Raw genomic sequence first — 26,712 nt, 5'->3', positions numbered from 1 at the left:
GCCAAAATCATACACACACTCAATGTGGGGTTAAAAAAACACACACAATATATAAATCCTCGCCCCCTTAATAAGAATAAAATGAATCAGCTGATTCCATAAGATATAAATGTGTATTATCACATAAACATAGGTGAGTACTGACATCAATATGGCCTACACACAAAAATGACCTTTTAGCAATACATGTAAGCAAGTGGGAAATTAAAAGCCATCTCAAAGTGAATGTGAGCTACTTTTCTGTGCGTACACTTTGCAGACTGACATGAAAAGGTCAGAAGGAGCTGGGTCACAAAGTGTTATTTCTAGTGAGTCAGCACAGTATTAGACTCTTTAAAAAGGACAAAAAAACACAAAAGTAGACCAAGATTGCCAAAATCTGACCCAACAATCAAAGGCTTGGACGCTGGACGCAAATTAGTGTTTTCTTTTTCTATTTTGTTTGCTTGTTTTCTAGATTACATGTTTTGGTTTTAGTAACTGTTAACTCCCTAGGGCTGTTAATAACATATGACATGATACACAATACAGTCTTTTGTGATAAAATATGCAATTGATTGATGGAGCCCCAAAATAGATGGCTCCATCTACATATGAGAGCAGGAGTGCAGTCTGAGGAAGTTTAGCTCATGAACCTGAGAAGGAGGTAAAAAGAATCCCAATCTAACTGAAGCACATTTTTGCTGGTTATTGTGAACAGAACCAAGCATTTGAAGAAAAATCATAATGTGCTGCTCATAATGTCTATTTCAATCTTGCCCTTTGAGACAATGAGCACTTTTGGAGACAGGAAGCGACCAGTGACCAGTACGAAAACTTTGATAAGCCCTCCCACTTTCAGCCTGCCACAAGAACCACTTCTGCACAGGCACACTCCTGTCTCAGCTTCACTTGCTGGCAAGAATCCCAACAGTGGAAATATTTTTACAACCCATTGAGGCTTGAGGCCTGTTTCTTCAAAGGCTTCTATTTTCCTTTAGAGGCCCTCAAAGAGAGCTTTAGAGGAGGCAGATGGAGGATCTGTGTGGTCTCTTTAGATCACATTTTCATTTTGATCTCTTTATGCTTCTTGTAGCTTTCCTCTTACACACACATTTTGGTAGCATTTCAATAAGATCTAATGTTCTAGATACATTCTTAAATGAACCTGAAGGTCAAGTTGCTCTCCACTGTTGATGATTACTGAATGTGATATTAACTGCAGTTTAAGCATATATTTGTTTTTTGTTTTTGTCAATGGTGATTTGTGACAGAAGGATAGCAAGAAGGGTGAAGGGTAAGGTTTACAACATGGTATTGAGGTCTTCTATGATGTATGGTCTGGAGAGATGGAGGTGAAGATGCTAAGACTTTTATTTTAATTGGATTAGAAATGATAGGATATAGGGATAGCTCAGGCTAAGCAGTTTGGCAAAAGGCTAGAGGGGCAAAGTTGAGATGGTTTGGGCATGTGCAGAGGAGGGATAGTGGATATGTTGGACAAAAGATGTTGAAGATGGAGTTGCCAGGTTTAGTGAAGGAAGCGATATTGAGGTTTAGTGTAACACAGGAGGATGCTAGGGATGAAATCTGCTGTGGCAACAGCTAAAGGGAAGATTTCAGCTATGTCAATATTATATTATTATATAAAAACCATTATATAGGAGATCATAGGTCATATAGGTCATATCATAGGTCTTCTTTGGTAGACTGGAAGTTACATTTTAAGATGAGGTAAAATGCATTTTCTTACAATGTAAAAATCATTCAGAGATACTAGCTAGCACCCAGTGCTACATGCGGGGCTTTGATGTTAGCTCAGATCCATATACTGGTAAATTTACCAGAACAATCCTGATTGTAATAATATAGCAATTTTCTTAAATGTCATATATTGAACAATATAAATATTAATATCACATCAATATATAGTGTTTTATTAAAGATTAACTAATACCCAATGTGTTGCTTCATAAACTGTTTCCTGACATGATGATGATCATTCAGACTTCATTTTCTTATCTTCACATTGTTGTCGTTTGCTCTGCAGCACTATTCTCTAGACTTTAAGTTTTTATAGTGGCTTACTTTGATAACTTGATGCTTGAAAGCATCGTGGTAGTTTGTGCACATTCGCATCAAACTAAGAATGTGCACCAACTAAACAAATGTAGCATGCAGGCAATAAATTAGAAATATGCACGTGGTTGTAAGGTGACCATGCTGTGCTCAATTGAACTGTCAAATGTACAAATACATGGGACTGTAGTATTTTTATAAAATATCTGTATACGCCATATAGGTGTTGATGCTCACTATTCAAAGTTTCAACGAGATTGGTCCATTCATTCAGGAAGAGACACAAACATACAGTCGTTATAGTGAGTATGTGTGAGACTTAAAATAGTGAAAATTGGCTGCATCTTTCAGTAGATTATTCTTATAGCACAAAACCAAATGACAAACTGACTGAAATGACTCAGCCAATCATATAATAACATTAAAAACTAGAACGTCTCAGCTGTAAAGTGGGAATTTTTCCATTAAGGCTTGTTTATACGATGTTTCTATGAAACCAGAAAATCAATCTCCCAGTTAACATCGTTACTGGAAAAGATAGCTCATGCTTATTTCTAAGTGAGAATACTTTTGGTGACTATCAGCCCTTCAGTCCATTTTACCATTTAATACTGAAAGATAGGCCTTTGGTGTGCTATCTAATCAAGACTAAACAGTCCATGATCACTGTAATGCCGCATGCAAATCCTGCTTCCAGATTTAGTGTAAACCGAAACTTTAAACAAAATGTTACATCAGAAACAGTTTTGTTTGTTTTCCTGTTTTCTTTAGTGGGACAACAGTACTGTTATGTAAAATATACCCTTTGTTCGATTGGAAGTGTCATCTGCTACTTGCCACTATTGATCACCAGTCTTCTTTAGGCTGCAGTGAAGAAGCAGATGGCTGGGACCTCCAACTGTTCTATCCAACCCTCTGCAATTATCATACCCCAGAGAGAAGACAGGATGCCAGCCTGATGCAATCCCCATACAAAATTTAAAAAAAATGGGCCATTAGTATTAATGATCCTGTTTATTTTAAATTTAGGTCCCTTTTTGACAGCTAACTTGTAAGATACAAATAGAGGGTGAAGGCGGTGAAGGCAGTGCGGGGGTAGGAGCTCTGCAGCGATCAGACTCTTCTCAGGGGAGTGCAGAGTTTGACACACAGACTAAAAGCAGTGAGAAGCTTTTGAAAAGGCTTCCACTGACATGTAAAACAGCAAACAGAATCTCAATGTGATTGTCTTTCAATGAGAAGAAAACAGCACTCCACCTGACTGAAAATGACCTGGGGCAGAAGCACTAAGTCAATAAAACCCTTACAAATGGGCCACTGACGTGCTGGAGCCTGTGCAGACACTCAAACATCAGATGTTTGATGGATTCCCACTTATAAAGCAATGGATTATAATTAAAATGCCTTACAGGGATGCATCTGATTGTGACACATGCATATGCATTATAATTTTCTTGCATTTGGAATAAGTGCAAATTTCTTACTGCACATTTCAGTTTTGCTATTTCTTGATGTCTTGCACTTAATACTGCATTACTTACTATGAACATACAGGCACAGACACATGTATGAACGTACTCTGTGAATAATATGGTAACTAACACGATGTTTACTATTGGTATGAGGCATGTAATGGGACACAGCTGTCTGCAAATCACAGGGATCAGTTCAATAACAGCATACAGCCCTGGGCTCTGTGATCAACATGCCCTTTGTTGCTACGTATTTATTTGTAACATTGATCTGAGCTTTAGAAATCAAAGGTCATGCTCTTTGGTTACATGTGATGTGATGCTGTATGTAATGATGCAACGTTTTCATGTATTGGCTACTGGAACAAGGCATTGATATTTGTAGATCAATATGATATTCAGCTCTTGACGACATTAAATAAGCGTCTCCCTCTTATCCGATGTTGGGATTGAACCCACGGCACCAGTAATTTCCTTTTGGGATATTGGTCATGTGCTCAATCCAGTAAGCTCCACTGGCTCCAATATCACCTGCAATGTCCTTTGAGTCTTAATCCTAATTCTGTCAGGCGTTTGTTATGTATGTTTTTTAGTCAAATGCTGGATGGGTTTCCTAATTTTTGGTATAGGGAGGGATTTACTTCTTTGTAGTATGAATTGTAACCATTTTGGTAATCCCCGACCAACTGGAAGACTAGGCCATTACAAAGCCTCTTTCATCTATTTTAGTTTGATTCACAATCTGAATCAGTCAGACACTTCTTATTTTCATTAGTAGGTAGTAGGTGATATCATTAGTAGGTGAAATTTAGGAAAACCACTTATGTGCCACCTGTGACCTTATTATAACATTTTGTTCATCACGTAACAATAGGGAATGGCTTAGTAATAATTACTCAAGTCATGCTGTCTGACCATGTTAGAATTCAGATGTGTTTATAGTCGTTCTGAATGGCTACACTGGAAGATGTATGAAAAAGTGGGTGTAAATGTCAAATCACTGGTTTCAAAATGTTACAGATAATGGGCCATGCAGACACCCACTACTGACTCTGGAAACGTGGGCTATGGTCTCATTCAGTGTTATCTACTTTAAACTTAGCTTTTTCTTGAGGTTTCTTGTGTTCAATATTAAGGTAAAGAAAGAAAAAGACAGAGACAAGGCAGCATGCTCTTAGGATGTGAATTGATGGGTAAATTTTAAAAACTCATGACCTCATGAAAAGCATAGAAACCTACACTCATCTTGAGTCATTTCCAACCAGTATTGGTGCTTTAAAGAGTTTCCAACAGAAGTTGGAACATGGGAAAAAAAATTGATTACCAAGAACTATGGGAGAAAGGGATAAAGACAAATAATGTTTTTCTGTTTTCATGATGGATCTTTGTATAAAATTATTTGTGAGAATATATATTAATGTTGCTCAAACGTATAAATTAAAACAGTGGGGCGCCTCAGGGATCGATTTTAGAGCTGCTACTTTTTAACATTTACAGTCATGTGAAGTTTTCCAGTTTTCAGAGGACTCAATAGCTTGTAGAATCCCTTTTAGCAGCACAAGCTTGAAGTAACTGTTTTCTATATGACTTTATCAGTCTCACACATTTCGATGAAGGAATATTAATCCACTCATCTTTACAACATTACTTCAGTTCTTTGATGTTTGCAGGCATTTATTAATAGATGGCTTTCATGACCCAGTTTCAGCCAAGCTTTAGCTGTCAGACAGGTGGTCTCAGATTTGACTCTAGAGCACTTTGTTACATAGAGGAGCTCATAGCTGACTCAATGACTGCAAGGTGCCCACATCCTGTGGCTGCAAAACAACCCCAAATCATCACACCTCCACCACCGTGCTTGACAGTTGGTATGAGGTGTTTGTGCTGATATGCTTGACAGTTGATGTGAGGTGTTTGTGCTGATATGCTGTGTTTGGGTCTCGCCAAACATGGGACTGTGCATTATGACCGAGCATATCCACTTTGGTCTTGTCTATCAAAAGTACATTGTTCCAGAAGTTTTGGAGTTTGTTCAGATGCAACTTTGCAAACCTTAGTCGTAATGCCATGTTCTTTTTAGAGAGAAGATGATTTCTTCTGGCAACCCTTCCAAACAAACCATACTTTTTTCATCTTCTTCTAGTTGCACTGTTGTGAAATATAAAAATTAACAAGTGAGGCCTGTAGAGTCTGATATGTAGGTCTTGTTTTTTTTCTTGTTGTTTTTTTTTGCAGTTTTTCTGAGCATTGCTCCTAAATTATGACCTTTTCTCTCTCTGAGTGATGCAGAGAAACACTTTCATATGCTTTCATATCTGGTATGCTTTTATATCTAGTATGCCTGATTACTGTAATGCTATTTGATCTCTCTATATCACACAATGTATTGTATACAATACAATGTATTCTAGTATCTGCTACAAGTGATTCAGAACTTGGCAGTCAAACTGCTTACTAGGACCCGAAGGAGAAAGCACATTACACCGTAGTAGTCTTTAAACTGGCTGCCTGTCAGTTTCCCTATTTAAAATCATCTTACTTGTTTTTAAAGAACTTCACCAGTATACAAGTCTCATGGTGCATTACCCAGTGTAGCCCCTCAGGTCCTCCAGCATGAATCTGCTGATAGTTCTGACATGCAGGACACAAAATGCTTGTAGAGGCAGCTTGACAGATCATCAAATTGTTGAAGGGCTAACACAAGCACCCATGCTCAAAATCACGCCCAATTTAGAATCTCTAGTTAACCTAACTCATGCATGTTTTGGAACAAGAGCACCTGGACAGAACCCACTAAAGCACAGGGAGAACATGTAAAATCCACACAGAGAGCCCCAGGCCTGGATTTGAACCCAGAAACCTGTTGTTTGATTAAACTGTGTTATGTCTAATTAACAGCTTATCACTCATCTGTGAAGCACTTTAAACTGCAACAACATCCTTGAAAGGTGCCTCATAAATAAAGCTATGACTGATTTAATTGATTGTACAATTGTGTTGAAAAGTGAATCTTTCCTGTTCATTAATAAAATAATTTCATCTATAAATTAGAGTCTGCAATAGTTCAAAAGTAGAAATGAATGTAGGTATAAACAGCTAAAGTGCTTTCATCCTAAAATGATTGTATCATCTTCAAATATCTGCAAAAATTGTAAAAAGACAATTCTATGCCGCATTTCACATGGAAAGTCATGTTTTCTGTCCTCCACATTTGCAATTTTTTTTTATTTATCCAAAAATTTTTTATATTTGCACAGAAGAGAGTGAGTGGACAATGAGCAATTCACAACCTTTTCAAAGTTTTTGAAATCCTACAGGAAAGTTGGAGATCAAGGCCAGCGACGCAGCAGTTTTGACACACACTTGAACACAATTAGTTGAATTGCAGCTGCCATATTGCCCCTGTATTAAAAATGTATGGAAGAGAAAAATACTACCGAGGATAACTGAGCTAGATCAAACACTGGTGGCTTATCAGTTTGAATAAATGGAGTTTTGTGAGTTTTGAGCTGTACCGCACACTGTGCTAAATAAAAGATCTGGGTAGCGACTTTTATTACCTCCTACAGTCTGTGTTTAACAATGTTCTGGATCTGCTATATCCAGTCTGATCTGATCTGCGTCTGTTGCTACATAAATAAACAACCAGTGCAAAGACACAATATCGTTGTTGATGACACAAAAGGGAAAGAGAAGATAGATGGGGAACTAACGCACAACAATAACAGTACAATGCAGCAGAGAAAACATCTGACTTAACAGCATTCTACCGAAACAATACTGCCTCCAAATAAACCGTGGAAAACAACAGAAGGCACAAGCCGCATATGTTGATCACAGATTACTCATTATCCCGCAAGCACTATTCATGTCTGGGTCTTGAGTTACAAACTGCACAATGGCCTCTGCACTCCTCTGGGAATCCAGAAGGCCTTGGATCATATTCACCCCATTTCTTTACTGGCACAGTCCAATGAGACCAACACATATTTAACCACATGTGAGGCAAATCTCCTCCTTTGTTGTTCTTGTTCTGTCTTTAAGCCATTCCCTGTTATTTGTGTGACAGATGTGTGACCTTCAATTACGCTCAAATCACAAATCAGTTGGCCGTGGGTTTTCTTTTCTACATTTAAAAAAATAAAGAAATAAACAGACACAATGTCTACTCAGCAAATTTAAACATTCTTTTTTTTCAGATTTTTAAATCCAAATAAAGAAGTAAGTTGTGACTAAAAGGTTTATTAGAAACAGAGACTGGAGCAGATGAACATAAAATCCTTGCCTCCTCCTGATTCTCTGCCGTCAGCAAGATTACATAGAGTTCTTTGGGAAATCTGGTTTCAATGCACTGCTTCCTGTGAAGGCAGGAAATAACCATCATTTCTGCAGGTAATTAACAAAGAAGCGGTGTGACCATTGACCGACGAGTGTCTCCAGAGTCTTGCCTCCAACTCTGCTAATTCAATTAGAGACTGAAAGGGCAAAGTGGGGAAGTGGGGCACCAAGGAAGCGTGAAAGGGCACAAAGTTAGGAGTGTGGAGGATGTGTGCACAGGCATGTAAGAGGGAGTATTTCCATGGAACACAACTACCAGGCATCCTAGCAGACAAGTAAAGACAGCATATACTGATAGAGCGTTGGCAAGATGCTAGAGGGGTTGAAGATTGAGATATTTAACACACAGCTGAAACATGTCCTCCTCTGTCTGACCTCGGGTGATGTTTCTCTGCATTTTAGTGAGGCTGCAGCTTAGTTACAGCTGCACTCATCAATCTTTGCTGCTCTTGAAATGTCCTTTAATGACTTAGTGCCAGAAAATCTCAGAAAATGAGTCCAACTAGCAACAAAGAGTACATAGTTTTAAATTTTTTTAGGAAGCAGAATTATTATTATTACTGATTATTCAAATATACTTACTATGATTAATATGTTTACAAACAGTACATTGGACAATATGATTTTTTTTTTTAAGTTTTGTTCTAGTAAATCTGTTTTGGTCTCACCAACTATTAAGGGAAGTACTGATCCTTTTATGCTCCACTACCTTTGCGAGGCACTGAGCTGGTAGAGTACAGCCAGTTTATCACCATTGTTTTTTTCTAGCCCCTAAAACACTGCCCACTACAACCTTGAAGGTGAAACAAAAAGCTGGCTTTAGTTTGTAGAAATCAAAACAAACTGGAAAAAAACTATATAAAGCGCTGGGTTATTCCTTTGAAAAAAGGTAACCCTGCTCAAATAACAGTTTGCAATTAATGTGAAAGTAAACATCTTGATTAATGTAACTTTAAATGGAAGCTTTTGCTTTGTACAGCTTGGGAAAGTTGATGAAGTTAAAGTCATTGCAAAGGCCAGTCTACTCTAGAGTTACTTCCATGATGTGGATAGTTAAGAGCACTGTGATAATTAGATTAATATGGTACCAGCAGTTAGTATGTATTACTGTCTGACTGACTATAGCGGTGGTAACAACAAGCAACAACAATCTTTTGTGTATTTATCATATCATACATTTTTTGCAAACATTTCCAGGCATTTTAGGCCCTGCATGTTTGAAAATAGTCTGCAGCTGCAGCTGACTGTTCTGTGTGAAGGGTACAGAGAGGACATTGTTGCTGCAGCCTTAAACTTGCAGCTGAGGTAGTCACAGAGCTGATTCAACATTTGACTGAATGAGAGAGCCAGCATGGATTATACTATATGGGGCAACTGTCGCTCAGTTGGTGGAAAGGGTTGTCTGAGTATTTGCCCTTCAATCCCTGGCTCCTCTATGTGCCAAGTGTCCTTGGGCAGAGCACTGAACCTAAAACGGGCACCTTTTTATGGCAACTCTGCCATTTTTGTGGAACTGCAAACATTTTGTGTTTACCAGGCACTATGTTCACTGCCAGCTTTGGTACCAGAACACAGATGGAAAAACTAACCCATATTTTTTACAGTATAAAAAACAAGTTTCTTCTTTTTTAAAAAGAGAAGGGAGAGACTACTTTGCTTGCAAAAATGTCTCCTTCTCGTATGGAAGTCTTTGTGAAAACTACCTTGCTGCTGCTCATCATGTCTGGTTTAAAAAAATGTCAATACTGCGATGCACAAAATGCTTGGCTTGAGGTTTCACAGTGGGACTTATGGGACTAATGGTTGGCTATGTGCACCTTTATTTACAGTCAGCGGTCTATGGCTGTATTATATTATGATCCTTTAGTAGAAGAGATTCTAGGAACTTGTTACTCTCGGTCTGCCTTTGATGTCTTGGCCTTGTCTCCCCAACTGAAAAACATAACATAGGGAGGAATGCTACGCAAATGAGTGTTGAGCAGACAAGGACAAACCTCTTGTTTACATATCTCTACCTCTATACAGAGGACAGCAGCAGGGAAATACCAGGAAAGTTTCATATTTTGCCACACAGCTGCAAGAAATCCTGGAAAATTATTAAGACAATGGGGGCATTGGGAGTCATTTAATTTAGTTTAAGAGCTAAGTTAAATGGTTATTTAGTGACAGCTGTGTATGACCACATTAAAGCACTTGGGCGATCAGAACTGTGGCAGTACAGGTTACATTATGATGACTGCCCAGAATCTAGCAATGGAGTAATGTCGTTAACGTCACTTTGGAATAACACTGGGTGGCCCACCTGCACAACCAGCAAGACGTGATTGTTGTTACTTGATATTAATGAACTGAGACTGATCTCATAAGGGGAGAGGTCCAAGCCATTGCAAAAGTAAGCTGAGACCTTAATACTGCATGTCTGATCAGTGATATTTAACAGCTGCACGCCTGCAGTTGCTTCAAAGGCTGTCTCCCAAAAACTTTTCTAATCTTAGATTAGAGAGATAAGAGAATATAAAAGAAATGGCTTTGCCTTCTGTGTTATGTCGTTGTCTAATTTATGATATCTGAAATCATTTATATGTACACCATTTTTGTCATTTCCACACTAATTAATTTCAGCACATAAATGCGGTAATCAAGGATTGCAGGACTCAGAAATCTTATATTATGTGATCTCTTTAACTAGTCACATAACATCTACACCACACTCATGCATAGGAGATGTTTACAGCATTGAAAACGAGATTCAATTTGTTTAAAAATATCAATATATATCAACAAGGGAATAGACACCCTGGACCTTTGAACCCGGGTGATTAAGTTAGTCTCATACTGGATAGCTGAGGCCAAATCTGTGTCAATATTTAGGTTAAATTATTATTGGCTTTTCATGAATCCATAACATAAACAGTTCTGATAAGGACCCCTTAAAAAGGTTAATAAAACTTTTGGCAATTACAATCTCATAAATATAATTATCCAATTTATTTCCACCAGTCAAAATATATGTTGTTGCTGATATACTCATGATAACGACATATGGACATTCAAACTATTTTTACAATAAATAGAGTGATGAGAAACTAGAATTGATGCCATATCGAAAGAGTAAATAAAAACAAATAAAGAGAGACTGTCAATTACAAAGCTTGGTATAAATTATGAATTTAAACTAACCATAAAAACCAAAATGTTTTCTTTGGCACTATGTCCCACATTATAGGCTGAAGGTTTGGCAGCTAACCCTCATTCTCTGGTTCTCATATAATTGCATGTGTGTTCCTGATTTATGAATGCCTTCCGGTATTACTTTAGGATTTATCTTTAACTCTAAAAATGCTGTTCTGGCTGTGGGTGTCCTGTCTCCTTTGGGTCTTCTGTTGAATAAACAAAAGCTTAAACCCCAGAGCCTTAACCCATGAAGAAAGAGCCTGTGTCTGAAAAATTTAATGTCTGCCCATCTGTCCGATTCAGTACTTGAATACTTGAATAAACCTTCTGGCTGGGATAATGTCAGGTACTCTGTCACTGTGACTGATTATTTTAATGACTGACTCTATCCAGTGTCCCGTGCTGCTTTGGAAATGTAAATGCATCTCAGAAAATTTCAGAAGGCATGAAAAAATAGAAAAGTATATGCAAACATCAACAAATTTACAGGCAACAACTGTAAGAACAGAGAGAGGAAGAAGGCACGTCTGGAACCTCCAAACTGCACTCAAAAGTCACAGCTGCTTCTGTCATCATGGCAGCGTTTATGCAGAGGCTGAATTTTCCCCTGTAACCAAAGCTGAAACCAGACCCACACTGTCTCAGAGTACCCTCAAGCCCCATAGGACACAGTTACCCCAACTGCTGACCCTGTCAGAGGTTTAGTGCCCTGAGTGGGAAAGCTGGAGCATTCCAGTCTAGTATTTGATTACCTCCAGAGGTGAGCTACAGTGAGATGTAAGACTGCTGTAAAATTAATTGGCATGATATTCTCTCAAACCTGACCTTAAATGTGTCTAGCATTTGAATCTGAATCATAAGTCAGATAACTAACATGTTACTGTGTGGCCCTGAGAGCTCTGTGTACCTCATACAGTGTGGTACTGAGCCCAGAAGGACACTGGCTTCAGGGAATAGGGTTGCTTTGAATTCACTTAATTTGTCCAAACAAAAAGTCAAGCATGAATCTGTTTTATGCCTTGCCTGCACTGAAATATGCTAAGGATTATACTGAGCTAGTTAAAGAATGGGCTTACAGTATATTCAAGAGACTGAGGGCCAAAAGTGGGCTTTTACTCTGAGAGCACTCATTCATGGCTTAATGCTTTCCACTAAAAAAGGAAGGACATAAATCTACAAAGAACCCACCAGATTTATCCTCAAAATAGACAGGTTTAAATTATGAAAGTACGTTATACAGTAAGAGTCTGTCAGACTTTATAAAGTGCCTTACTCAGGTCCTATATGTGACTGAAAGCTTTATTGATCTCTTCCCTAAAACCACTATAACTAAAATAAAGCTGTGGTCATATGGAGCTGTTACTCACTTCAAACTGCTGAGGCCGGCTCGGCTGGGACATGACAAAGTACTGGACGGCCAGGTTGATGTAAGCTGTGCGGTAAGAGCCGATCTTTTGGTGACCCTGAACCAGCTTATACAGCTCCAGGCACATGAGGCCTGCCACCGCGGCTGTCGTGGTGGCTATGGCAGGGATGATCCTTCCGGCAATGCGCTTACTCTGCAAAGGTGAGAGTGGAACGTTCACGTTCACATGGCAGTATCATGTGGTGGCAAGAAAATATTTCAGTTAGCTTCAGTCACTTTCAGTACAATCCTAACGTGATCCAACAAATATAAACTTGTGTTTTACACCATTTCACTGGTAGAAAGTAACTTAATTCATTTACTCTGTTAGTTCTGAAATACTTGAAGTAGTCTTTTATTTTAGTTACAGGTATGTTTACAAGTAATTTCATGGCTTATCAGTCAATTAAGACCTGTCCCCTTGTTATGTATGGACAAATAAATGAGATATAACATATGAAGTTCATTCAAAGTGCTGAATTTGTATTTCATAGCTTTTCACTTCAACTTTAATATGAGGCACTTTATTGTATTATTGTTGGGTCTTTACCTTACAATATAAAGCGTCTTGAGGCTACTGTTGTTGTGATTTGGTGCTGTATAAATAAAATTGAATTGAATTGAATTTGGCAAAGCAAAATACAGCAATCACAAATTTTAAAGAAAAACTTTATGATGTACAAGCTTGTACAAGAAAGCCAGATTAAACTTTGCCAGAAAATATCTAAAAGAACCTGCACAGTTCTGGAAAACAAAAACATGGACAGATGAAATAAACTTGTTCCAGAGGAAGGGAAAGGTATAGAGAAGGAGAGAAACAGCTCAGGATTCAGAGCATGCCACCTCATCTGTCACACATGATGGAGGCTAAGATATTTCATGGGGTAGGGATGGCTGCCAGTGGATCCGGGCCGCTATTGTTGATTGATGATGTGACTGCTGACAGAAGCAGCAGGATGATTTCTGAAGTTTACTGCTTTATACACTCTGCTCAGATTCAGTCAAGTGCTGCAGAACGGACTCGACAAAGCTACAAAAATTGTGTGTTAGTCCAACAAAACATGGACCTAACTGTATATAAATATACATACACAATATACTGATGATGCTGCATGATGAGTATTTCTACCTTTGACAGTTACAAATATTTTAGAGTCTAGCCCTCATGTAGTCTTGCATAACTGATATACTGTATGTTTATTACGCATGTGGTTAAATGGTGACTAAAGGAGAAGTTATTTGCAATCAAAACGCAAAATGTGGAAATGTCTGATTACACAAGGCTAACTCTCTTTTGTCACCCCTCTCCTAGGGGTACCCTTCCCCCCACCGTCCATGTCTTGGCTGTGTATGTCACTGTGGCGGCTGGTACAAGGCCTGGCTCAGGTGTCACCTCCCAGGCGACAGGTAAAGTGCCGTGATTAGTTCTGCTCTGTGAACAATAGACGAGGGGGCTGTTTTTGTGGCTTTAGGACAGGTGTGTGCAGCACCTAGGAAAAACATGACCTACAGGGAGGGGGAGCAGTCGGCAGGTCTGTTTTGTCTCATTCGCCCCTCAACTCAGCTTCATCTCTTTGATCTTTGTCCATATTTTTCATTTATTTTTACTATGTATACATACAATTAGATGATGCACACAGTGAAAATACTGACCTTGTGACGATCAGCTGCAGGGATGTCATAGTTTTCTGCTCTCAGGTTAGATGCAGCAACAATGTAGTCCATGTGGAAATTGCTGTCTTCATCCTGTACGAGTAGGAACATTAAATATTCTTTAATTAAGATATAACACTAGGAAGCTTAATACCCATGAACAGCAATTACATATAATGACAAAAAACAGCTTAATAACAGTATTAACAACATTATAAATTGCTAGTGGAACAGTTCAAGGCCATGTCCACGTCCAGTGACATACTCAGTGATGTCATTCTCTGTGCCCTCTTTGAGCTTTGCCTGCTTTGTTGTTATGTCGCTTCAGTCACTCTGATATATGACTTAGTACCCTGTCAGAAAGCAGTGGAAATCAGATTTCTGTTGTGATCGACATGGCCAGTGAGGTCATGCCTCTGCTGGTGCGGCTCTACAAAAGCTAGGAGGGTGACTGTCACTCCAGGTTTGCTTTAGGGGTTGTGAGGAAGCTCCAAGCTGGCAACCTGATGCCTTTGAAACCCTCCTACACACATTCCATCTATCCACAGCCTGACCAGGGCACAGAGGGATAAAGATGAAGAGAAGGGGGTTTGGGAGTCTTGTTCTTATTCAAGACAACATTTGATATTTAGCTGACTTACCTCATGCACCTTCATTAGTCTCTCTTGGTTCATTGCATGTGTTATCAGAATCTCATTTAAAGTCATTTACCTTCTCTAAATTCTTTTAATAACAACCTCTACCACTCAGCAGCGGCATCTTGACCTGCTTTTACCTTTTGTTGAGCAACAGTATCTTAATTATGGGGTAATATGGTACAGTTAATTTGTGGGCAGAGTTTCTTGTAAACTCGTTCATAACGGAGGTTTAGAAAAGACTTTGTTATCCCCAATGTCCAGGTAGATACATATAAGCTTTATTTAATGTTGGCTATTACAGTTATTACAGGATCCAGTCCTATCCAACAGGACATGTCGGATGCTGAGGAAAAATGTTCCAGTAGGGAGGAATAAATGACGCTATAAGAAAATGGCTCATTTACTGCACAATTTGTTTATGCTTACAATTGTTAATTTTTATTTAAATAGATTTTGAGATAATAGTTACACTAAGTCTTGGAGGATATAGATTTATAGTTGATTTAGAGCCTGGTCTTTTTTTCCATTTATTTTAGCATTTATTAATTAACTAACCGGAGTCAAAACAGAAACTGGACCCAAGATGTTCTACTTTGTTTTTCAAGTTAGCCAATGTGCAGCAACGGCAATGTGCCACACTGAAAATATCATGCATTTGTAATGACAAAATCTGTCTTAGTTAAAGCTAAACTATTGAAATTATTTTTACCTGGCATTCAAAAGTTTACAAGTACTGAAAGACGAGAGGAAATGGAGAAGACAAATGGAACAAAGTGTATGGCTGGCTTCTTAAACCATGGGGTTGCCTCATTTAAATGTGTTTTGTGGCCATGTTTCCCAGAGGATATCAAGCAAGAATATAGAGTGTTAGGGATACTGTCACTGGGAAAGTGCTGTCCTATTAAGAAAATCGCTTTACTCCAAGGTGTGACTAACTTTTAGGAAATACATTGGAAGGAAACGTTTGCTTTGGGAAGTGGGGATTATATCTAGTCTACACTCCCAAATAACTTTCTAGATTAGATGAACCTTTATGAATATTTACAATGCCAGCCAAGTGCCAAACATAACTTAATGTGAAGAGTGACAACGTTTTATTAAGGGAAGTGTGCCTTCAGGAGTCTGTGTATGCTGTTTGCGGACTGCAAACCAGTTCTCACATAAAAATATACAATTTCTATCTGAGCTGTCTGACTAAATAATCATTATATTGCTACAATTTTTGAAAGCAGGAGGGACGGTTTAAAAATATATAACTCTACCCTGCTAAAACCACTGTTGAATCAGCTCAGATGAAGATGTGACTATCTGCAGCTTCTCTGAAGTCTGAGGCAGAGGTGTCATTGTCCTGTTGCCCTACCTTCTCAAAGTCGATGGGGTACATCTGAGCTGAGCTTTTCAGAGAGGGTGAGGCCAACTTTCCTTTCAACTCCTCAAGTCTGACCTTTTCTGTGGCAGAGAAAGAGAAAAATATGTAAAGATAAGACGTGCTGGAAGAAAGATGGTTGGTAACATAACAAAAGATTAAACTAACTGACCAGCATCATCGCATTCACGTTTTTTCTCCTCCTCCATCTCCTTGTCAGTAACATGAATCTTCACGGAGGACTTGGGAGTGAAAGCTGGTACATGGACATTTTCTAAGATTCCTCTGATGGAGGTAAAGTCCCTTGTCCCTTTGATCCCATAGATTTGCCCATACAGATTAGCTCCAGCCATCACATACTCAATATGCGTAGTCTACAACACAACAATCACATAGTCTTGATGAAGAAGAAAATATAATGTTTTGGAAAACACATTTAACATTCTAGTTAAACACAGTCTATTACAGAAGCACTGCCATCACGGCGAAACTGTGAAAAGAAACGTATTAAAAAAGGAGAATAGAGTCAGAACAATGTTAACATAGAGCAGTAATGCCAATTACTTCCCTTAATGGAATATATAGCTGCAATAATTTTTCCAGTGTTCCCAAAAATGCGCATCTATATTTGTGCATAGAGTGGCAGTAACTGCTACTTATTAAACAAGCACAGTACAGTTCCATTATTTCACTTCTCTGCAATGCTGCTTTCAATTCACTGATAAGGAGAATAACATGAATTGAATGTGTCTATAAAGCAGATTATTATCTCTCTTTTATTGCCCATATGTACCTGAGATAAGACTCAATTATATGGTCAGAGTGAGGAAGAGCCACTATCAGACAAGATAAAGAAGGAATGTGAGTGGTTATCAGTATACTGTGGTATGTTTTCTCATTACCATCTACTATGTATATGATTGCTACTGGATGAAGAACTGGACCAGACACTACTCACATTGCTAGGATCAAAGGTCAGGGGGTGAGGGCATCTCTTGGATCCAGACCAGAAGGGCAAGCCATGAGTGGTCTTCTAAACAGAGGCAGAAGAAAATCCCTTTATCGCAACGAGTAACAGCTGTAAAATCATTTCACTTTTATTCTTTAAAAAAGAATAAATATATGTACAACTTGGTGAGTAAACCCATGACTGTCATGGTGAGATCTTTGCCTTACATATAATGAAGGTGACGCTATATTCCAAACAAAAACACATGAGTAAACAGATTAGGTTTTACATTTTCAGCTTATATGATATTTAATGCATGACGACTCCAGTGCATCAGTAATTTACTGGATAAAGCCTGACACCTACTTTACTATTCTAACAAAGCAAGTCAACTACCTTCCTTTGGTGCAGTCACACTAATATTGTTATCAGCTGTGTGTTGACTACACAATTTGTATGTCTGATAAAGGAACAAAGGGACTTGAGAGCTTTGATGTTTCCAAATGGTCCATATGCCGAGAAAGAGAGAGTCTCCTACTGGTGGTGCCAGTTTTCACTGCAGGGGGGGGATTGTATAGCAGCCAAAAGGCACCAACAACATTGTCCTTTTCAGAATCAGGCATGTTGTTGGCCTTCTCTTCAGGGCCAGAGGGGGCCAAAACAATGATTTGTCCTTAAAAAGAAGGATAACACTTTCATTTAAGACTTTTTGGGGCCTCCTAAGGCTCTTTGTCCAATTGTACTTTTTTCTTGTAGAGACCTAAGAATAAAGGTGACATTAATAATGGAAATTTCTACTTGAAATCAACTTTATTCTGGTTGTTAAGAAAAAGAGAGTTGAACCAAATAACTACATGGCCAAATTTATCAACAATTCAATTAATTGCTGTTAATTAAGCTGTTTAAGAGTTGAATATAATTTCTCTCACTAATACAGCAAATTCTATGACAGGATGCCTTTAAATCTCTTGTCATTTCATCTACACTCATTCATTAGTCATACATGTATACTGTCAGGTTATGTACTGATGAAGAGTGAGTTGTAAATTATTAATTAGTATTAAGCAGGGTTAGATCAAATGAGCGTAGACTCCCTTTTGAACATATAAATTGTGTTGTATAGAGAGATATTGGTAGAAACTCAATTTCTTTTTCGTTCTTTTTTCTGTTTTGTTGTTATTTTTGCTGTGTTTAGATGTTTAAAATAAAACAGTCAGTCAATCCACTTCTCTCACCCGTCACTTCTTGTATTTTCTACTTTTCCAACTTGAGATGCTGTGGCGACATAGAGCACAGTAGCCGTGCAGTCATCAGTGTTGCCCGTGTACCAGCTTTGGTCAGTTTAGCTTTTGACTTTTAACTGACATTAGCTTCCTTATCATAGTTCCCCCAGAAAGTCTGTGGTCAAAACTGACTTTCAACGAGAACAATAAAACTATAACTCTTTTTACGTAACTAGGACAAAGAGAAGTAAGGAGGGGGAAAAAAGAGAGAGAACCAAAGCCAAAACCACAAATGACGCAGAGTTTCTGTATCATGTGCTGTGATGATTAGATAAGAGAAAATTTATATTTAATAATAAAAAAATACCATACCAAAAGCTGTTTTTAAAGAGATGTACAGATAATACAAAGTCCATTAATAAATATTAAAACATTGCCAAACACTGCTGAAGTTCTGTTAGAAAAGAGCTTGTTAGTGTTCTAAGTCTGGGGTTAGTGAGGGTTTGTTTAGGTTGATACTGATCTGTCCACCCCCCCACACCAAAGGTATGACAGCAACATGTGACATCGCTCTGTCTGCACATTTCAACAGACTAAAAACCCCTCAGAGACCCTCAAAGAGTTTATCAGTAGTGCTTTTCAGGTTTTCAGCAAGGCTAATACTGCCATCTACTCCTGGGGAAATATGCTGCAGTACTCCATGAAGTGAAATGTGAAAAATGCAATTCCTATTGTTCAAATATCTCATTGTGGTGTTTTAACTGTTTGGAATGCAAATAGCTTAAGTGCACAACAGTGCCCCTGTGTGTTCATGGAGATAAATTACACATGTTACATTTTTGGCATCAGGATAGTTGCTTTTTTACCTCATCGGGAGGGAAACAGTGCAGAAGCTGACGGATGTCGTTGTTAAACAGGCTCTCCCACTTGCAACGTGCCCAGCGCACACAGTCTTCCCAGGACTTTGGACGCTGTCCTCCAGCTTCCATGTCATGCAGGCTGCTCCACACTCCTCCGAGAATCTCCAAGGCCTCAGTGTCACCAAGATCTAGAGTTCGCTTTATAAATGCCGTATCCCTGTGGAAAATAGAGCAGCAGTAGTTGTATTCAGTGACAGAGCAGATAATAATAATAATCATTGGCTGAGCAGAAAGACAAAGCGCAGGCTCTTGAAAGGTAATAATAATATGTTTGATGCCTTCCTTCACAATAAAAGATTAAATTTTTATTTGCAACTTGACTTGGCTGAAAGTACACTTTAAAAACAACACACGTGGCACGCATGACCTGCAACGTCAACCTGACTAAAGCCTTACTGGAAAAAAAAACAAACTGTTTACACCTGTGTCACAGAAGAGAATGACTAAAAAGTCTTTTGAGTGTTGTCTTGAAGGTGACTCAGAGAGGGGAATTCTCTGAGTGTTTCGACTCATAGGCAGGAGAAGACAGTGTTGAGTAAGTTTATCAGGTGCTGGTCAGTACAACTCTAAACCCACACATGGGTAGTTCTTGCGCCACTAATATGCGCTCGCTCAGGAAACAAAAAACATGCCTGAACAGGAACATGCATACTCATAGTTGTACACAGAACTGTATGGGTGTGGCATTAAAACAGCGGCAACAAAAAAACTTCCTTTCCATAGCCTCATGAACTATGACTTAATATTTGCTGGACTATGACATGTAGCTGATCTGTCTCATAAAAATGCCCAGAAAACATTTCCAGGATTGCGCTAGAAGGAGAGCTGGGAAAAACTGGTTATCTTAGTAGACAAGTGTTCTTATCTCTAAAAAACTGTGTAATATGAAAAATTTGAATGGTTGTTTAAACTCACAAGCACCATTTTTGCTCTAGGCCCAGTTTTTGCTTCCATATAGAAACAAGAAAGAGAGTAAATGCTTTTACTGTCGTGGCAGATTAAGTTGAATCTCACTAAAACAAACAGAGACAAATCCCAAAACATGGCTGGATTAGAATGGCTCCGAGCCTCAGTACTCAGACACAGTTTCGACCTGGAAGCTTAAATCTCCCTTTGATGACACTTCTGTGTGTTATAATTAGGTCAATGCATTATGTAAAGCTTGATACAGTGGTTATTAATTTTTAAAGATTAGCCATGTACTTAAATCTTACAATTAAAATCCAGCAGATTCACCGATTCATCCATTTCACATCATATAGCACTCTTTCCTGTCATCTAATCTCTTTTTTAAAATTTGATGGATGGTTCCCAAACCACAAAGCCTCTAATTATCAAAGAATGCATCTATTATTAGGAGAAAACTGTGTTAGAGCTGCTGTGGATTATACATTACAGAGAGGAGACTTGGCGAGACAGACTGTTTATGTAATTTCTTACAAGGGCTTTACTGCTGAAAGCCAACCAAATGTTTTCCTGTTAATAAAACTAAATAACGAGCTTGAACCACTTCATTAGCTGTTTTGTAGGTGCGCTGGAATGCTTTGTAAGAAAGTGGAAAAGCATTGTAAAATGACCACGCTAAGTAACACCAGACTGGTGAAGACACCGTCTCGGTTTTGGCGCCAACACAGGAAAATCGCAGGAGGATGGTATCGTCGTATCTTACCTCAAGAAGAAATTGACATTTTCAGGTGTCTGTTTAAACAGTCCTTCAAACTGGTCCCTCGCCCACTGAAACAATTACAAGACCAGATTAGTGAAAAAAGAATAAATAACACAATAAAAAAAGACTTTCTTTTGCAGAGCACTGTGCAACCACTGCAGTCATTTCAAATGTTGTGGTCATTGTTATGTTTAAGAGCTAATATGAATTTTAACAGCATTACCTCAGCAGGTAGAATCACACAGAACAATCCAAATTCTTTGTGCTAATTACTAAACTATATGCCAATAATACATGGGGACTATTGTATTCACTGGTCATCTGGTATTAGATGCAATAAATTCCCATTACAGCAAAAGTGAACACAAAGCTGAACGACTTGATTTTATACCTGCAATGTGTGCTCAATGCGGTGGGGGAAGTTCTTGAGAGTACACAGTGGGATAGCATTGCTAGAACTTGATTTAGCCGGTCCATAAGACTCCGTCAGGTGTGGAACCACCACCAGGGTGTGACCTTTGGTCCCTAGAGTTCCCCCCTCCAGCATTGGCTTCTGGTGTTGCACACAGCGTCCATCAAGATAGACCCCTGACCATCAAAAATACTGGGTTAAAGCCTAGAAATGTACATGTACAGTCCTTATACTTACTGTAATTATGAACTGTGAATGTTTTTATATGATTTCTATAGACTGCAAATTTTTTTTATACTTGACATCTTATATATAGACTGAGATACTGTATATAGGCTATAATAACATTTGTATAATTCATTATTTTTACACCAATACCTCATTTTTTAAATACCCGTGCCCCATTTTTTTACACCTCTTTTCTTATTCATAATTAGAGTCTTTTTTTTGCACACCGTGGGTACGTGGGTATGTCCCGAACCTATGGCGATATTAACAATAAAGATGACTTTGACTTGTAATTTCATTTTATAATACAATGACAGTAAGTGTCCTCACTGGCTTCCACATTGTCGAGGGCTGCAGCCACTCCATCGAGGCCCATGAAGAAGCAGTAGTCGTATACTCCTTCACTGTCAGCATCCAGGCGATTCTGGTGCGCTGTGATTCTCATCTGTGGGTTTATGTCACACGCAGCTCTGGCTGCAACTTTTGATTTAGGTTCCTGCCAATTGACAAACACACAAAAATGGGAAAGTTAGTCTGTGAGATAACGTATGTGAACAAGAATAGGTATTAAAAACAAAATAATAATAAATCTGAATAAGATCTGTATTCCGAATAGCGTGCCAGAATTTCTTTTGTTAGCATACCCCAAAGCTTCACTTTACTATTATTCATTTTTTCAGTAGCAGCTGTTTACTCTAATGAGAGATTAACTGCCTGATGTAGTCCCAAAATAAGCCATACAATAAAACAGTTACAAGTGTTGGAAAATGGCAGCTATGTGGAAACTAAAACAAGCCATCTCAGGCTGTAATAATACCTTCATCCCCAGCCTCTCCTGTAAGTAAAGCCCTGTTAACTTGCACAGATGTGCTATGACACTTTTTCACATTTTTCACTACAGAATTGTGATACACTGTACTGTGTGGCTTCTCACCCCGATATCACGAGTCCTGAACAGGAACTGGCGGTTCAAGTTGGATCTTTCTATTAAGTCCATGTCTGTTATGGTGATGTGTCCATCATCTCCTGCACCAAGCCCCATTAGGGCAAAGTTTTTAAGAAGCTCACAGCCAATAGCACCAGCTCCAACCTTGAAAATAACAGGAAAAAATGTGTTTTACAATGTTGCAGAAAATCATTCATCTGTTGTTGCTCATTACTACATAGAGATTAGGCATTCAGTAGCTCATGTACTTCCTGAAATGCATACACTGTCTCCCTCAAAAATGTTAACCCAGCACAAAATCACACTTTTAAAGGAAACAGGGAAAGTACTGTTAAACAGCCCCTATAGAAAGATGCCAGGAAATGCCACCTGAATCACAGCTATTTCCTGAATGTGCCATCATTTACACCAGACAAGATCAAAGAAAAACACACATGGAGTTTCTGCATTACAGTGCAGAGTGTGCCCTCTGTTGGACAAATATCAAATCAGTCCTCACCAGGAAATACTTCTGCCGTTGAAGCTTCTCCTGGAACGCAGAGCCAAACACAGCAATCTGTCCATCATACCTTGTGCCGTTCTATGAAAAAGAAAAGAGACAGATGAAATGCGTTTGAATGCTGTTCATATTAGTCAAATGAAGAGCTTGTTTGATAGCCTGGGAATCTATATTTTAAAGGTATACCATCGCGAATGAGCATTCTGTCGGCTGATGCTTCTCCTCAGGCAGGCACTCCAGTGCATCAAAATATAGCCACTGCTGAAGAGGTGTGAATTTCCTACTGCACGCCTGCAGGAATATTATAGAAGGCACACAATACTCGGTCAACTCAAAAAAAGACTCGACAGTGTAAACAGTAAAAGTTTATGATGAATAACCGCCCCCCCGCAAAGATGAACATTTTCAGGCATTTTCTTCAGACATCACCTTAATGACTTCCTGAGCAGCCAAGCCTCCTATGAAAGCATTGATGGGAGCCAAATCTCCCTGGGCTGTGTACGACAGGCTTTGTACTGTGACCTCATCTAGCTCTTCCAGTTGTGCAACTTCATTCAGCTCTCTCACTATGGTTAGCAGGTAATCTGCATCGGACTGTAGAAGCACCAACAAGTGAGTGGAAACAGTCCTGTAAATTGCTTTAATGGTTAAACTACAGCACCATAGCTGGATTTACAGACCTGGGACCAGAGACCAGGGAGTCGCTTTTCTTTCTTCACAAAGCTATGCAGTGCTTGGAAAGCCAAGTGCAGGGTCTTATGCCGAGATATTTTTCCAAAGTCGTTCATTACCAGCAGATCATGGTCCTGTAAAGCCTCACTCAGTGGTTTCTGCAAATAAAAATGAGATTATTTCATTAACAATGGATTTATTGTTTAAAAGCTAAAGTAGAAACAAAACGCTTGTACCTACAAATTTTAGCAGGACTGGCTGTTTAACCTCATTCACCACTCCACCCCGTTCATATTCAGAAAGGGCTGAAGTGTCACCAATGCTGAAGGAATACTGGCCTAATGATTGAGATGACAAATGACAAAGGTTATTATGGTGAATTGAAATTAAAAAAAGTTAAAAGCAGATTTACTGAAAAATAATACAAACCCAATGCTGAAAATATAAAACTATAATGACTGCCGATGACTTACAGATAAAGAAGAAAAAATCTCTAATTGCATCAGATTTTTAGAGTAGTGATCATCATAGAGGTTGAAAATGTCATGAAGAGAAAACTTGAGGAAAGAAATTGCCATCTTTGGTAAAAAAAACACTGACCCCGGACTTTGATCTCCACGGGGCCCATATTGTTTAGTTCTGTCATGCCTTGCACTTCAGAAAAAATAACTTTATCGCCATCTGAGAGTCCGTGCTTCTGGTCATCTGTGCAGATCACCACTCCAGGATTATCCTAAAATAAAGACATGCTAACTGTCAATTCTTAAGCCTGTTAAATAAACCTATTTGCAACACTTCTTGAACAATCTGGTTCAGGGATTGTTAGTCATTACAATGGTCAGAGTTTGAAAGCATATCTTGGATTCACTTAGGGGTCCTCTCATAGGATCTGTTATACACATTACACAGAAATAAATGAAGTACCAAGATTTCAAAATGTATGGCTGGATCTGCAATTTAGCATTAGCACAAAATAAAATGAAAAGCGTTACCTTAGAGATAGATTGTATCATCACTGATGCAGGCATCTCTCCATCCCGGTCCAAGACCTCAAATTTCTCCCCAAAGTCACAGAACAGCTGACTGCAATTGAGAGTTTTCTCTTGATTGTTCCATAATGTTGATTTAAATACATGTTCGAGAGTTTATCTTACCCACAGAGTCCCTTGGTGTCTGCTACAATGAACTTAATTCCATGTGAATGACACAGCTCCCCAAAACGCTTCTGATCCTCCAATGAGGAGTCAGTGAGGACCACTACCTGTAAAAACATAGCCCTACTCAGAAAGGTGTTTTTTGCTTGATGTGCACTATGATTTGGCCTTGATGAACTGAATATTATTTAATGAAGGGCAGAAAGTTTCTCGGTTCCAGAATTTTTAAAAAAAGATTATTTTAACCTTAGTGGACATCAGCACAGTACTGTTGGGAAAAAGATTAAAATACCTGATATTGCAGAAGAAGGTTTTCATCTAGTGGTCCAGTGTAGTCTGTCACAACCACATGCGGGTTTAAAACTGCCAACTGTTGTACTGAGCATGTAGCCCGGTTCTGACCAAGATGAGACTCCTTCAGGAAAAACTGTTGGGAACAATTAAAATGAAAGACAAAACAATCTCAACCCAAGGTCCACCTGCTTTATTACGTTTGACCATCCATCCATCCATCCATCCATTCTCTTCCACTCATCCCCCATGACCCTGAATTGTATAAATGAAAGAAAATAAATGAATGGATGACCATCATCAGTAAACTGAGTTTGCTCAGCAGTAATTCTGAGCAAGTTTTGAATGTTTTGCCTGTGTCAAGGCTCAAAGAGTGAAAGAGAAATCTTAAAATTTATCGGGTGTTTCCCAGTGCATGATAAAGAAGGCGGGTGTCCTCACTAGTGAAAGAAAAAGCAAAACTAAATGTGCACAAACATTCGATCACTTAACATTGAAATATTGAGGATTTATTTCATCATGGAATAATATCAGTGCCACAGTTTCATCCTAAAGTCTAATAACATTTGAAAAGAAAAAAAGGTTTGAAAAAAAAAAAACAAAACATTACCAGGATCACAATCAGCTCGGTTTAGTAACCCTTCATCACACAGGCTTCCTAAAGTTTGTTGTATATTTAAGTGTTTATGCAGTCAGCTCAAACGCATCCCTCTTGGATACCTGAGATGACAGGTCGCTCCATGTTGTCATTCCTTCGTCCTGGACAGTGACATGTTTAACTCCGGACAGCACCACATTCTTGGCTATTTCAACTCCCAGACCTTTCATTCCTGCAATGAGGACCTTGGCTGAGCCCATTCGGTGCATCGCCTCATGGCCCAGAACATAACTGTGCAGATTAAAGAACACACAGTGTCATAGGTCATTTAAAACAATTTAAATACCAGCAATCATTCATTTCTTAGACGATACCGCCGGTCACTTTTTGGCAGGTGTGCACTTTTTGGCAGAACATCGCTGGTACTTACAGTTGTCGAGAGTAGAATCCTTCATCGATTTCAGAGATTTCTGACATTTTGTAAAAGCAGTTGAGGGCAAATCTGAGAGAGCTTAGAGAAAGAATCGTCCAGTCAAAACCCGGAACTGAATGTAAACCGGTTGTGATAAAAAGAAAAAAAAAACGCAGCAGTTTTCAGGAAAGTATTTCAGTTTCGATTCAGTCTCTGCAAGGGACCCACCAAGAAACGCTTTCTGTAACGGCCACTAGAGGGCGACTCGAAACTTTGTAACCTTTGTCCCTCTGTGCCTAGTGTTGGGTAACAATAAAAGTTTCTCACTTTTTCATATTTTCCACTGCGAGTAGGAAAGTGCAAGTAAATTATTTATGATTCTCTGGCTCAATTTCTCTTTAGCTCTAGTTTCTCTGTGCTCACCTTAAATCTGAAAAGCAGGATTTAATACATAAACGTTCAAGTCCTTAATGAAACTCACAGAATCCCCTCATGCATCAATAAAAATAGACTTATAGCTAAAGCAGGACATAATTTCTATCCTGGAGTCTGAAGTTAAATGTATGTAACTGATTAGGAAGAAAGAATAAATGCAAAAACAATATAGAAATAAAAAATGGTTTGTCTAAAAATATGTC

The 26,712-nt window shown here is 38.7% G+C and overlaps 1 protein-coding gene across 1 annotated transcript in view; it reads right to left on the bottom strand.

Moving 5' to 3' along the window:
- uba7 (ubiquitin-like modifier activating enzyme 7) overlaps positions 1 to 26,263 on the bottom strand; it is a 32,438-nt gene extending 6,175 nt beyond the window's left edge. Inside the window, exons 1-21 of the mRNA XM_031757635.2 lie at positions 26,093 to 26,263; positions 25,785 to 25,953; positions 25,066 to 25,200; positions 24,774 to 24,880; positions 24,612 to 24,702; positions 24,220 to 24,352; positions 23,860 to 23,957; positions 23,628 to 23,777; positions 23,377 to 23,541; positions 23,134 to 23,238; positions 22,948 to 23,028; positions 22,437 to 22,592; positions 21,833 to 21,998; positions 21,254 to 21,450; positions 20,866 to 20,930; positions 19,143 to 19,353; positions 17,063 to 17,137; positions 16,277 to 16,478; positions 16,099 to 16,187; positions 14,101 to 14,193; positions 12,410 to 12,601 (exon numbers count right to left, since the gene is read on the bottom strand). Coding sequence (XP_031613495.1) covers positions 12,410 to 12,601; positions 14,101 to 14,193; positions 16,099 to 16,187; positions 16,277 to 16,478; positions 17,063 to 17,137; positions 19,143 to 19,353; positions 20,866 to 20,930; positions 21,254 to 21,450; positions 21,833 to 21,998; positions 22,437 to 22,592; positions 22,948 to 23,028; positions 23,134 to 23,238; positions 23,377 to 23,541; positions 23,628 to 23,777; positions 23,860 to 23,957; positions 24,220 to 24,352; positions 24,612 to 24,702; positions 24,774 to 24,880; positions 25,066 to 25,200; positions 25,785 to 25,953; positions 26,093 to 26,139 — 2,727 coding nt within the window. The 5' untranslated portion in view covers positions 26,140 to 26,263. The remainder of the gene's footprint in view (positions 1 to 12,409; positions 12,602 to 14,100; positions 14,194 to 16,098; positions 16,188 to 16,276; positions 16,479 to 17,062; positions 17,138 to 19,142; positions 19,354 to 20,865; positions 20,931 to 21,253; positions 21,451 to 21,832; positions 21,999 to 22,436; positions 22,593 to 22,947; positions 23,029 to 23,133; positions 23,239 to 23,376; positions 23,542 to 23,627; positions 23,778 to 23,859; positions 23,958 to 24,219; positions 24,353 to 24,611; positions 24,703 to 24,773; positions 24,881 to 25,065; positions 25,201 to 25,784; positions 25,954 to 26,092) is intronic.
- Between the last annotated feature and the right edge of the window lie 449 nt (positions 26,264 to 26,712).

This window comes from Oreochromis aureus, linkage group 5 (assembly GCF_013358895.1).
Source record: "Oreochromis aureus strain Israel breed Guangdong linkage group 5, ZZ_aureus, whole genome shotgun sequence".
Taxonomy (NCBI): Eukaryota; Metazoa; Chordata; class Actinopteri; order Cichliformes; family Cichlidae; genus Oreochromis; species Oreochromis aureus.
This window is presented reverse-complemented; position numbering and strand designations above follow the sequence as displayed.